At 30.3% G+C, this 14889-nt stretch overlaps 2 protein-coding genes across 2 annotated transcripts; one reads left to right on the forward strand and one right to left on the reverse strand.

The window, feature by feature from the left end:
- Nucleotides 1–3581: 3581 nt before the first annotated feature.
- LOC124912893 lies at nt 3582–4268 on the reverse strand. Its single transcript, XM_047453529.1, has one exon. The coding sequence runs from the start codon at nt 4266–4268 to the stop codon at nt 3582–3584; it is 687 nt and encodes a 228-aa protein (XP_047309485.1).
- A 2631-nt stretch (nt 4269–6899) lies between these two features.
- Nucleotides 6900–8155, forward strand: LOC124912894 (BTB/POZ domain-containing protein At3g22104-like). Its single transcript, XM_047453530.1, has one exon. It carries the CDS (start codon nt 6911–6913, stop codon nt 8153–8155), a length of 1245 nt encoding a protein of 414 aa, XP_047309486.1. The 5' UTR covers nt 6900–6910.
- The last annotated feature ends 6734 nt before the right edge of the window (nt 8156–14889 follow it).

Below are 14889 nucleotides of genomic sequence, written 5' to 3' on the forward strand. Positions count from 1 at the left end.
TCGCAGCTTCTCGGTGATAGACCTGTCGGTGTAAAAAATAGAGTATTTGGGAGGGCATATATAGCTCTCGGAAATAACTTATTTGGGAGGGCATAAGGGCTCTTGGTGATAAATTATTTGGGAGGGCATAAGGGCTCTCAGTGATAACTTATTTGAGAGGGCATAAGGGCTCTCGGAGAAAACTTTAATTTATTAATGAGAGCATTCATATTTACCAAAAGCAGTCGCCTGTTTCTCTTGGCTATTATTAGTTTCTTTAAAATAAAACGATTATAAACCTAATATTACTTATTTAAACCAAACAATTTCAGACATAAATCATAAACAAATTAAAAATACCAAATTCCATATACCAAAATTCCAATAATCCAAAAAATACAATAATCTAATAAATCTAAATCTCAATTAATCAAAAAATACAATAATCTAATAACCCAAAAGCCCAATTATTCAATATAACGTACAAAATATTAAAAGATAAAAACAAGTCTAAGTAATATATCTACCAGACTGATCCTGAGGTGGAGGATATCCCAATTCTTCTCTTTGTCTTTCCAGTTGTATTTCCATTTGTCTTTTTGTCTCAAGTGCTTCTCTTTGTGACTCAAGTACTAAAGACTCCAACTGTTTTCTTTTCAAAGCCTTCTCTTGTAATTTAATACGCAACTGCTTGTACTCTTGCTCCTTTCGCTGCTATGTTGCTCCTTACACATTATTATGATCAAGCATTGAACCTGATATGAAATATGGGACTTGTTATATACCTTTATAGAAAGCTGTAAGAATTTCATAAATGCCAAAACGAGCTCTTCCTACCTGTAGTCAACCAGCCCAAGCCATTGTATAAACCTACATAGTCATAGTAAAAAATCAATTGTTGATTCCAAATATGACAATCAAGCTAAAGAATAAAAGAAGTATGAATATAATTGATATAATAATCTTCAAATTTACACCACTACATGTCAATTATATCTGAATTGATATAATAATCTTCAAACATGTAATCACAATCAATAGATGGTAAAACCCCTCTCAATCTCAATCTGTACACTAAATTTATACATATTAAATCAAATAAGTCAAATTAACTGGTGATATCTTAACACAGTGATGTGTCTGCATTTCATAAGTTTGTGAATAAATAGACAAAATTACAATAAAAAAATATATTCCAGTTGCAAATAACCAAATTTGAACAGGACAAAGAGATTTGAAATGCAAACAACAATTGATACTTGATGCAAATATTTGTGTAGACTAAAACTCTACTGCACAACAAAATGTTGTTTAACTTGTACATAAACTATAAGGATACTAGATTATTAAACCCAAAAGATTTTCAGAAGAAGCTGCTTTCGAAGAAGCCTTGAGAGTCTAAAAGGCATTAGGGTAATTGTGGGTGAGGTTAATTCGGTTTTTTAGCTAAACATCTATATTCAGCCCTATATCTGATGAATCATAAAGGATTGGTTTGTCAGATTTTAATTGAACAACTCACTAGATTTTAATTGAGCAAATGTAGCCAATACAATAGACAGTAACAGTTTGTATAAATAATTTTAATTGAACAAATGCATCAATATATTATAGCTCAATAACCTATTAAGTTTTTCTAGTTCACCAATGAAATCAAGTAGCAATAGCTGTTTTAAATCTTTAACACTTGCAAAAGTACACCAATAAAACACAAATAGATCATTTTTATTCCTAACTTCGAAAAGTAAATCAGTTAAGCATAAGTACCTAACTATCAATAGATAGAGATTATGTAACAGATTATGAATGAAATTGTAAACTAAGAGATTATAAGACTTACCCGTTACTATATTAGCCGAACAACCAAAAGAATGAATTATAAAAAGAATAAGATGCCTGTCGATTGCCTCTTGCACTGTCTTACATAAGGCTTAAGAATCAGTGATCCACTTACATAATAGAATGCTATCTTGCTTGATTACCCGTTAATAGTTATGGTAGTTCTTAATGTGAATAAATCAGTGGACGAATATTCAAGCTGTCTGGAAGATGCTCACAACAATCATTTATGTTCATCTGTTCAAAACACACTTTAAAATTTTATCACTTGAAGAAGTTACACATGGAGTTATTATTATTATTACCTCAAGCTGCCTTAATATTTCTACAGTTGCTTCCAAGTCTCCCTTATTAGCGAAAAAGGCCTCTGCCAATGATTCTTCTGATATACCTGAAAATATCATCTCAAGGTATGTCAAACCCATATCAAACTATTCTTCCATATTTATCTCTTTATCATCATATTCACCATATATATCATCTATTGTGCTTCTTCTGTTGTTGCTGCTTTCGGATGTTGAACCATGGATAATCTCATCGGATAAAGATGTTGTTTGCTGGTACTAGTGTTGGTTCAAGTCACATCTTTAAGATCATTTTTTTCCCATCGGAAATATATTCTATCAGCGAGAAATAATTACTTCCCTCGGTGACCTTGTTATATATTCGCGAGGGAAAATAAATGCTCTCGATTAAAAATAAATTTCCAAGAGCATTGAATCTCTCTCGGTGAGCCTCCTCGGTAATTACATATTTTCTACTAGTACAAATTAACACGTAGTCCCGAACACGTTCCAAATAACCAAAGAATATCACGAAGGTACTTGACATTTCTCTTAGTAACCTGAATCATGCAAAGGGTGTAATTTGTAAATAATAAGTGAGATATACGGAGATCGTCTCGCACCGCACTCCATCCCACGAAACAACCCCGCATTTTTGGCAAACGACATTATTCTAGAAATTCATTCCATAACAATAATAAATAAGAAAGGGGAAAGAGGCCCCCTTATTTTAAACCCTTTAAACTCTCAAAGAAACCATGAGAGCTCACATTCATGATAACAAGGAATTTCGCTGTCGTCCGCAAAATATAATCCATCCGATTCATTTCTCCTCCATACCCACTCTACCCATAATATCAAAAAGAAACTCTCAGTTAACATGATCATATGCTTTCTCGATATCGAGTTTGATAAAAGCACATTTATCGCCTTTAGAGTTAGTGTAATCAATACACGCATTGTCGATTATTGTCGCATTAAAATTTTGATGGTATTTGATGAAAGTCATCTGATTGCCAAAGATACCGTACCCAAAACTCCACGCATTCTATTTCCCAAACATTTCAAGATAATCTTATAAAATGGTGTAATCAAACTAATGGTTCGGAAATTATTCACATCGATAGTTCTAAATGCCTTACGAATTATGACAATCAACGTAGAATTCCAACTTTTCTCAAAAGATGGAAATCGGTAGAAATGATTCATAGCCGCCATAATAACGGCCTTAAGGAACTCCAAGCCTTTTTAAAAAAAAACAAAGTAAAATCGTCACTCCCGAGGGACTTACCACTACCACAATCCATTATTGCCACATCCACCTCCTCGATAAAGAAAAGAGCTTCCAACATGCGTTTCTCATTTGTATTTATAGATGCAAATTACACTGATGTCATTTAACTTTGGTCTAACCCGAAATAGTTCCTGAAATAAATCTTTGTAAAATTGAATAATACTATTAGATATAATTAGTTTGTTCTAATGCATGACACTAACAATGAATATCGAGTTAATAACGTTATTTCTCGATTGTGCCTTAGAGATGCCATGTAAATACTTAGTGTTTTTATCACCTTCCCGTAACCAAATTGCTCTATTATGTTGTCCCTCCCCAATTTCCTCCTCTTTACATAATTCAAGCAACTCGCTCACTAGATGAATTCGTGTAGAAATTTTCGTAATAGAGAGATCACGAACTTCCTTCGCATCATCAATTGTTAAAATTTCACGACTTAAAATCTCAACTTTGAAGCAAAATAATGCACCCACAAACCAACTTTTCAGCAACTTCTGTAGATTTTTAAGCTTAATAAATAGCTTAGAGGATAGAGAGCCAAACATAATCTCACTCGTCCACCACCCTTCCACCTTCGAGTTAAAACAATCTCTAGTTAATAACTTGTTCTCGAATTTGAAAGGCCGACTAGTTGGAACCACCTCCCTTCGCTCAATAAGGATAGGACGATGATTAAAACAATTCCATGGTAAGACCTTCTGAAATATATTAGATACACCACGAAAAATTGAGTTACTCACAAGAAATCTATCAATGCGGGATTGCACACTCCCACCGTTTCCGTTATCTCTTCTAAATGTGAATTGCCCTCCTTCCAAAGGAAAGTCGATGAGCTCGAGACTTTTGATTGTCTCGAAAAACTCACGCATATGCCTTATGAGTCTACATGCCCTTTTTTCTCGATAAAACTCTAACTTCATTCATATCTCCTACAAAAATAATAGGTAGATCCCAAATACGTACTTTCCACCTCCACAAGCTCATTGAAAACTTAAACTTAAGGTTAGAAAGCACAAATCCGTACACAACAGAAAACACCCAACAAAAATTATCCCCATGATTAGGAAATTGTATACTAACCGAAAATTGACCTATATTAACGTCAATTTTCTCAAATAAATTCTCATTCCAAGTTACCAGAATCCTACCTAATGCCCCGCCAAAATTAAGAGACTCACAACCGCACAATCTCCAACTATAGAGGTCTTGAATAACCCATTGATTCATATGATGCATTGTAGTCTCGCTGAAACAATAAATACCACAACTCAAAGTGCCAACCAAAGACTTTATCATTTTGTGTTTTGTGTTTTGTACTATCGTTAATCACACAGACGTTCCACGACATAATTTTTCCAATCATTGAGATAAAATAATGATAATACGTCTTATTACGCTTTGAAACACATTTTCAATATTATTACCATTAGGAGAAACAATCTTCTTTATTTCATTTTAAAGATAACAATATGAAAATGGGAGAATCTCACGAATCTCCGGTACACCTCAAAACTTCTTACATCATAGATCTATACTCATTCAAAATAATATTATGAGTTGAGAACTCTACGCAAACCTTCTCCTAGGCATCATATCCAGGATTAGACATGAATGACCATAGTCGACTTTAATGTTATGTAAGGAATTAATTCTGAATTTAGAATTAAGATGAATTTGAAAATGAAGAAGAGATTATGAGTTAGACGGTAATCAACATGATTTTCTATCTTCTTTGAGAATTACATAAATATGTAGTGAATTAAATTTAAAAAATTAAAGGATAATGTCAAAATTTTACATAATTTTTATTTTTTTAACTCCACTTCATCACTTTAGTTTAATATGTCACTTGACTGTTGTATCTTGATGCATTTGGTGTATCAAATGAGAGTTTGTCTTACATTGACATGTATAAGAATCACACATCTTCCTTGCTTGCATTGACATGTTAGCATTATCTATGATACTAAAATTTCCCTTTTTATTTATTTGAAGGCTCTATTTATTCTCACACTTGCAAGTAAATATGTTATATAAAGTAATATGCAAACATACATACATACATCGGTATGTTAACCAACTAAAGTAACTAAAGTGTTATAAAATTGATTTATAAGAGACCAATATCACGAGTTTATTATATGATACATGTGCATCACACTAGTATCATAGAAATGAGAGCAAACAATACAATTTGGTTGGGTTAGACCATATTGTAGAACATTTCATTCATGTCTATATATGGAGCATGGTTTGCATGAACTTCTCAAGGAGGAAGATTATGATTTTGATCATAGTTGTACATCAAAGGCACCATCCTTGCAAAATTGACACAAGAATTCGTAAAGATTGGCGAGAAACGTTGTGAAGAGATCAAACATTCGCGGTTAATCTGTTTCCACTCATCCGAAATCATCCACATTACACGATTCCTAGCCATCTCTACTGAACATCCCTTATGATCCTTCATGAAGCAATCCACATACGACCCGTCTTCTCCTGTTTGATTCTCGTCCTGCCAATGCATGACAATTCCACATGAATCACAGGTTAATTGTGTTCCAATTATATATACACAGACTATCCACATACTTACCTTGTTGCTTCCTAAATCGTCTCTGAGACGAAGAATAGTGGAAATTGAAGAGAAAATCAAGGGAGAATCATTCAATAGATTATTAGCAGCCATTGTTGAGTACATATCGGTTTCAAGGAGAAAGAAGAGGTGAAGTAATGTTAGAGGCACGCCGGAACTGATAATTTCATTCTTCAAGTAATCTTCAGCGTTAGGTAAGTTTTCTGAAGCAAACCATCTCGCGCGATTCTACTAAAAATGCATTGCATAGATTCGACCACTGCAAATTCAAATTTAAATTCAAATTCCAAATATTCTCGAGTTTTCCGATTTTTAGATATATATAATGTATATATATTTTTTAAAATGTTCATTTATATTAAAAATTATTTAAATATAATCATAAAAATTACATTAAAAAAAATAATTAATAAGTTATTGAAATATTAAATATATATTTTTTAATATCTAGTTTCCGATTTTAAGATATTCCATGCCCATCCCTCCCTCCTTTATAATGAGTTAATACAAAATAGTGAACATGTTTTGTTTCGAAGATTTGACTTCGGAGAGATCAAATCAGTGTAGACTTCTCTCTTTCTCTTCCATTTCGTTTGTCTCTTTCTCTTTGTCTTCTTCACTCAGCTTTAAAACCCTTCCTTTTTGGAAATCAAAGCTCCAGTCTTGTACGATACCGCCATTGCCGGAGGACGATCCTTTACAAGCTACTCATTTATCTTTTCTTTCTTTTGGGATTAATTTGTTCATATGAGCTATGAAAGAATTCTGCTGTGATCTTGAAATAGATGTAAATGGAGAACAAACTTTCTTCCTAAACAAGGTAATTAGTTTATTTAAAACTTCATTTCTTACCGTTTAATCTTATAAACAATTCTAAGACAACCCTTTTTTCCTTTCCTTCACTTTCCCCAGAAAATGGTTTCCTCTTGCTCAAGAACATTAAGGAAATTATGCAGAAATATGAAGGAAAACCCGAAAATCATATTCCATGATTTTCCAGGTGGAGCCGATGTGTTTGAGCTTGTTCTTAGATTCTGCTACAGCAATCCCAGGATTCTAAAAACCACTCCTTTTAACGTATTTCTCCTTAAATCTGCTGCTGATTACCTGAAAATGGAAGATTTAGCTGAACAGACAGTTAGATACATTGAAGGATCCATTGTTTCTTGGAAAAGTCCAGAGCTTTTAACAAACATGAAACAATCCTTTATGAACACATTCTTAATCAAGAAAGTTGTACAAACAATGCTGGTTCAAAAATTCGATCACTCGATTATAAGTTTGTTTCTTTTCCACTACCAACGATCAAAAGAATTCAAACTCGACAAACGCAGAGCGGTTGAGGTCGTGATTAAACTATTGTTCTGTCTCGACAGAAACCTCATTCCCTGTAAAGCTCTTTTTGGATTGCTGGGAACGGCTTTGCGGTTGAAAATTAGGACATCTTGTATGAAGAAATTGGAGTTAATGGTTAGTAGTAAGCTTGATGAAGCTAAAGTAGACGACTTGCTAGTGATGTCCTCGTCGCCATTGATGATGTTTGATGTGAATCTTGTTCTTAGGTTGGTGAAATCGTTTGTAAGAATTATGAGTTCAGGATTGATGTACTATGATAATGATGATGGTATAAGAATGAAGAAGGTTGGGAGATTGGTGGATTTGTATTTGATGGAAGTTTCTCCAGATCCATATTTGAGAGTTTCAAAGTTTTTGGCTTTAGCCATGGCTTTACCAGATTCTGCAAGGGAATCTCATGATAGTATCTGTCAAGCGATTGATCTTTATCTTGATGTTCATGGTAATGGGGGCAAGCTAAGTGAAATGGAGAAGATGGAGTTATGCTCTGTTTTGAATTATGAGATGGTTTCGATAGAAACATTGGCTTACTTTCTTCAAAACAAACATATACCACGAAGAATGTTGATGAATGTACTTGCCTCTCAAGAGGATAGGCTGAAAGGCCTGGTTTATTTTCGGGTCTTGTTTGATTCGGCCCGCGCTAAAAGTGGGAGAGATGATCATAGTGCAAACGCCCATTGCGCGATGGGAGACGGATTGAGAATATATGTTTGTGAATTTAGAAAGTCGACGAAGGAAATGGAGAAGTTGAAACAATGTAACAAGAGGAAACACAAATCATTACATGTAATATGTTCTTAATCATGGTTACCAATTTAATGTAGTATGAGTTGCGATCTCATTTAAGCATAATAATTAATGTTCTTATAGTTATGAGTTCAAGTTTTTACATAAAATGTGGTCTGAGCTATGATGAATAACGCTTGAAGAAGACTTTATAGACATAGTTTGCATAGAAAATCTTATTTGTGTTTCACTTTACATTTTATTTTGTTTTAAATTGTCCATGTCTATTCAACATTTTTTTATGATTCACTAAGGAAAGGGTAAAGTCTTGTTTGGTTTATATTCTTATTAGATAGTCAACCTAGTCATAGATGTTGTAACCTTTTTATAGCCTTTTACATGCTTATGATGAATATATATGGCCATGGTCAATGGAAACTTCTAAGACATTTTGTGAGTTCATTAATAAAATGTGAAACTTCAAGACATTGGAAAATGGGAAGAATCCTTATAGCAGTCTTTTAGGACAATGTTTAGTGTTTTTAATCCATGTTTTTTCCCCTAAATCCGAGGTCCTTAATTGAGCATTGAGCCTATCTTTGGATGTTTCTAATTAATATTATATATATTTTTTTGTATACTATATCTTTGTGGGTTATCAATAACCTTAGCCGACTATTTTTACGTTAGTTAAAATTTGAGTAAATTAATTATTATTATTCTAAATCTTCAACATGAGGTCATCCAACACATGCACAAAAGTAAGGAAATTAAAAAAAATTGAAATTCAATGACCTAGAACATTAAGTTTATTAAAAAAACACAGTTAACAATTTAGACTATATTATTATTATTTGTTAATTTTAAAATTAAAATATTATATATGTCTATTTTATTTAAATACTAGAAACAATTAATAATTTTTTTACCCAAGCCTATACTCTAAGTAAAAAACCTTTTCTCAAAATGCAATTATATATTTAAATTGTTTCCATTTGAGTTAACTATTATATAAATATATTTTATTATATATAAATATTAAATTACATTTGAAGTTTTAATAAATAAAAAGAAATATCTGCCCATTACAATGCCAATGTAATTAATTTATTTTTATTTTATAAAGTCGAGCAATTAAGTCCATTGGAATGTCTCTTATGGGTAAAAAAGAGGTAATAAATGTCATTGACATGTCCCAAAACTATTGAAACAGCCAACATTCTTGAAGTAAGCAAGAAAATCACTTTAAACATTGTTTTTTAAACTAAAAATACATTATTGTCGGATACATATTTAATGAGTCCACAGTCTACATTATTCCGCTGCCAATACCAAGAAATTTCTGTAATATAAATATTGAATTTATTTAGAAAAGAAATTTTATTTGAAATTTTAAATATATATTTATTAAAAAAATGGTGGTGGATATGTTTGATGCTGACAGATTATTCAAGTTTTTATATTTTTTAAATGTCCAAAGTTATTATTTCCTTGTAACCATTCATTTGACTTCAACCTTAAATGTTTTAAGTGATAACGAATCATTGAGTTATAAGATTATATTTATATATAATATATATAATTTTTGTTTTTTATAATTTTAAAATATATTTATAAACTTGTAAAATAAAAATCACTTTAAATATATAATTTTATTATATATAAAATTAATAAAAATAAATAAATAATGCTAAGAAGAGGTTACAGTTATAAAATTAATTTTTTTTTTAAATGTTGTTATATATTAATTAGTGTCGCTACAAAACAATAGCGACAGTAATTCTTTACTATTGTTATTATTTTAGAGTTTAGACACTTTAATAATTAAAGTCCCACAAATTATTTTTTGGGTCTTTAGCGACAAGAAATAAAACTGTCGCTAAATCTGATTTTATTTAAGATATCTAACTCTATATTGTTTTTTTGTTTATGTTATGACTTTTCTATATTACTGTGTTTAATTGATTGCACATGTTATAATGTCTCATTGAACGTACCTTGATAAAATAAAATAAAATAAAACTATATGTTGTTTTACAAGAATTTGATTGTTCAAAATAATATTTATACTGACACATTTAAATTTGAAAAGAGTTTACTTAAAGTTGGATGGATGAAAATTACAGGGGAATATGTTCTATTTCTAAATTAAATTAAAATATAAAATTTAACTTTTTGACTTATTTATTTATGGCTGATGATAAAATAATTTTGATTGTTGATAATTTAAATTTATAAAATTGTATCTTAATTAAAATTAATTGGTGTTTTATTTATTTTAAAATGTGATATATTTAAGATTTATAAAATAATGGGATAAATATCTAAAAATATGACTTCAAAATTTTTTTTTTGGGAAGAACATCTAATCATAAAAATAGACAGGTTAATCATTTACATTATTATGACATCTTAAATATGTTGGGGGTAATCTCAATTCTAACCCAAACTCGAGTAAGTTAATTTGGTTTGAGTTTGTTTAATTGAGTTTAATTTGAGTTGAGTTAAAATTATTTAAATTATTCAAATTTAATAAATTTAATTATTTTTTATTTAAACAGTCTATATAATTCACATTTTTCATACTAATTATATTATTATTTGACATTCTCATCACTAACAAAGAGAAACAATCGGTGGGGATACCATAATTTTTTTTTAAACTTATTAATAATATTTTATTAAGCAATATCACATCTCATCACTTTAATATCTAGTTTGATTTTAAAAATAAATAAAGTTTACCATAATTAAGGCCTTGTTTATTCATTCTACATATTATTTTATTGATAAATTTATTAATTAAAATATCAAACGAATAAAAGAAAGTATTAAATATTTCATAAACGTGTTAAATGAACCAAAACATGGTAAATGTGTCAAAAATGTGTTAAACAAGTCAAAAACGTATTAAATAGGTTAACGACGTATTAAACGGATCAAAATAAATTAAATAATTGTTAAACGAGTTAAAACGAGACAAATATTAGTTAAACGAGTTAAAAAAAGTATTGATGAAGTAAAAAATGTATTAAATGATAAAATTGTGTTAAACGGGCTAAAATATCTTAAACAAGTTAAAAACGTAATAAATATGTTAAAATTAAAATTTAATTTGAATTACTCAAATTATACTCGGCCCAACCCATACCCAACTCATATTAATAAAAAATATAAGTTGATTATATTTAATTTAGGCTGAATATGAGTTGGGTAATACAAATTGAGTGTAATGTTTGCTCACCTTATATAAATTTTGGTTAAAAACTTTTACTAGATCCTGTTACACCCATGTGCCCTCTCAAAAGGAGTTGTGTAAAGTTTTTTTTTTTTTTTATAGATATTTTTACTTCAAGCGGGTTTGGTAATAGGATCCACGCCTGGAAAACTTTTGGGACAATTAATTTGTTATTATTTTATAATTTTTATGTTTTTTTAATGATTTTTCTTTGGTTATTCTTTGAATTATTAAAAATTAATAATTAAGAAAACAAATATGTTTCAGTCTTTCTGTTAACATTCACACTTCAACTAAAATGTTTTGAAAACCAATTATTCAGACGACAATCCTTATCTATAATCTTGTGGCTAGCAAGTACCAATTGGCAGATATGCAATGGTCCCAAAACAAAACTATTTGAACCATATTTTAATGTTTGATGACATCAGTGCGGTCTAATTTATAGTATATAATTAGATAATAATTAGTATTATAATTAATGAAAGAATTAATGATATAGTTTATGATTATTAATTATTATTACAAATATATAAAAATAAAAAACAATAAGCTAGAAATAAACTAATCAAAACTAGATAGATCACGATTATTTAAATAATCTATCTATATATATAATTAATGGTGCTTAATTTTTAAAGTGTTCGGAATTGATCGTGAACTGTGGTTAATTTGGATATATATGTGAGAGTAAATTGATTATTGAGTCGAATTGTGAGTTGACCCGCCCATAAACTTAAAACGGATAAAAATAAAATTAAAAATGCTATAAGTATGATTTAATCTTCCAACCTAACAAAACAAGTACAACCATTTAACCAACTAGGCTAATAAAATTTTATATTTTAAATTCAACATCAAATTTGATAAATGCGGGACATTTTAACAATATAAGTTCAACCTTTTTTTAGAATGCTGGGTTCCGCTGCTTCTATGGAGTGCGACTAATCCCCGCGGGTTAAGTACATAGCCCGTAAAAATACTTAATCATTTAACTAGGCGCAGAACTTGCCGTCTGACGGGCTCGAACTCAGGACCTCATGGAGACTTGAGGGATATCCACCTCTTGTTGTCGCTAGGCTAGAAGAGGGGATAAGTTCAACTTTTTAATTAACTAATATATATATATATATATATATAATGATGCTTAATTTTTAAAGTGTCCAGATTGCCGGGTCGAGAGTTGTGGTTAATTTGGATATATATGTGAGAGTAAATGAATATTTGGGTCGGATTGTGGGTTGACCCGCTTATAAACTTAAAACGGATAAAAAAAATGTTATAGGTATAATTCGAACTTCCAACCAAACAAAACAAGTACAACCATCAAACCAACTAAATTAATAACATTTTATATTTTAGATTCAACACCAAATTTGATAAACGCGGGACATTTTAACAATATAAGTTCAACTTTTTAACTAACTAATCTATATATATAATGATGCTTAATTTTTAAAATGTTCGGATTACCGGGTCGAGAGCTGAGGTTAATTTGGATATATATGTGAGAGTAAATGAATACTTGGGTCGGATTGTGGGTTGACCCGCCCATAAACTTAAAACGGATAAAAATAAAATTAAAAATGCTATAGGTATGATTTGAACTTCCAACCTAACAAAACAAGTATAATCATTTAACCAACTAAGCTAATAACATTTTATATTTTAAATTCAATATCAAATTTGATAAACGCGGGACATTTTAACAATATAAGTTTAAATTTTTAACTAATTAATATATATATATATATATATATATATATATATATATATATATATATATATATATATATATATATATATATATATATATATAAGAATGCTTAATTTTTAAAGTGTTCGGATTGTCGGGTTGAGAGTTGTGGTTAATTTGGATATATATGTAAGAGTAAATGGATATTTGGGTCAGATTGTGGGTTGACCCGCCCATAAACTTAAAACGGTTAAAAATAAAATTAAAAATGTTATAGGTATGGTTCGAACTTGCAATCTAACAAAAACAAGTACAACCCTTTAATCAACTAGGCTAATAACACTTTATATCTTAAATTCAACACCAAATTTGATGAACGCAAGACATTTTAACAATATAAGTTCAACTTTTTAACTAACTAATCTATATATATTATGATGCTTAATTTTTAAAGTGTCCGGATTTCCGGGTCGAGGGCTGTGGTTAATTTGGATATATGTGAGAGTAAATGAATACTTGGGTCGGATTGTGGGTTGACCCGCCCATAAACTTAAAACGGATAAAAATAAAATAAAAAATGCTATAGGTATAATTCGAACTTCCAACCTAACAAAACAAGTACAAACATTTAATCAACTAGACTAATAACATTTTATATTTTAAATTCAACACCAAATTTGATGAACGCGGTGGTTCATCAATACTTTTTAATCGGACATAATTCTCTTTTGACTATTCGCTATAGATTTTATTATTATTAGTGACCAATAATGGAAGAATTATGTCATATTTATAGAGATATGAGACATAATTCATAAAGATATAGTAAGTCTCGTCTGTGCCACTTTAATGGTAGTATTTATATTTTCTTTTTCATTCGTAATATAGGAAAGAAGTGTACTCTAAAGGTCAAACTAATTGAGTTGATGAATCAAACTGTATCAATTGTTTTAGAGATCGTTCTACAATGTGAGAGTAAATTGATACTTGAGTCGGATTGTTGATTAACCCGCCTATAAACTTAAAATAGTTAAAAATAAAATAAAAAATGCTATCACATTTTTATTGTAATATTTTTTTCACGGTTTTTTATATTATTATTCGTGCAAATGCACGGGATAAATGCTACTTATTTTTAGAAAGCTGGTGGCCACGTTTGAATTCTTTCAAGGCAAGGTGCGGCCTGATTTGACATTGTTGTTTACTCTTTTTTGGCCTAAAATCCAATTTTACTTCTAAAACGGAAGTGAGCTAAAATAGTATATCGACGGGATGGATCTGCCCTCAGGATCAGCAGTAGGCCGAAAACTTTCTAAAAGGGTTGATAAAAGTAAATCGTTGCATAGCTGGACCACCATTGACGATACAATTCCGTGGTCTCTGGGAAAAGGGTAAGTTAGCTGATGAAAAACCGCTTCTTTTTTCCGGTTCCGCAACAACTTGGGCGAAATAGGGTTCTACCGGGAAACCATAGATTTTTTAGTTTTCACGACTGCGCAACTAAAGAGAATATCAAAAAATATACCGCTCAGATGGAGTTCACGACTATCGCCGGTCCTGGGCATCCAACGCGAGTAGTGGTCTCAATCCGGGTCTGGTCTAACTGATCATTGACGTGTGCGATGTGAAAGCAAAGAAATGTAGGCTAAGGTGTAAACGAACATAGATAAGCTAACGCACTCGGTAACAAGAGCTCTTGACTTTCAATCCGGTTTAAAAATATCATTTCACTCTCTAATTTATATAATTTATAGAATCACTTAATTCATAATTAAATATTAATACACTTTATTTAAAAAAATAAAATTTATTTTATTACCATAAATTATTAGAGAACATAAATTTGTTGTTATAAATATATATCGGAAATGACAT

The sequence above is a fragment of the Impatiens glandulifera genome, chromosome 8, assembly GCF_907164915.1.
Source record: "Impatiens glandulifera chromosome 8, dImpGla2.1, whole genome shotgun sequence".
In the NCBI taxonomy this organism is placed as follows: Eukaryota; Viridiplantae; Streptophyta; class Magnoliopsida; order Ericales; family Balsaminaceae; genus Impatiens; species Impatiens glandulifera.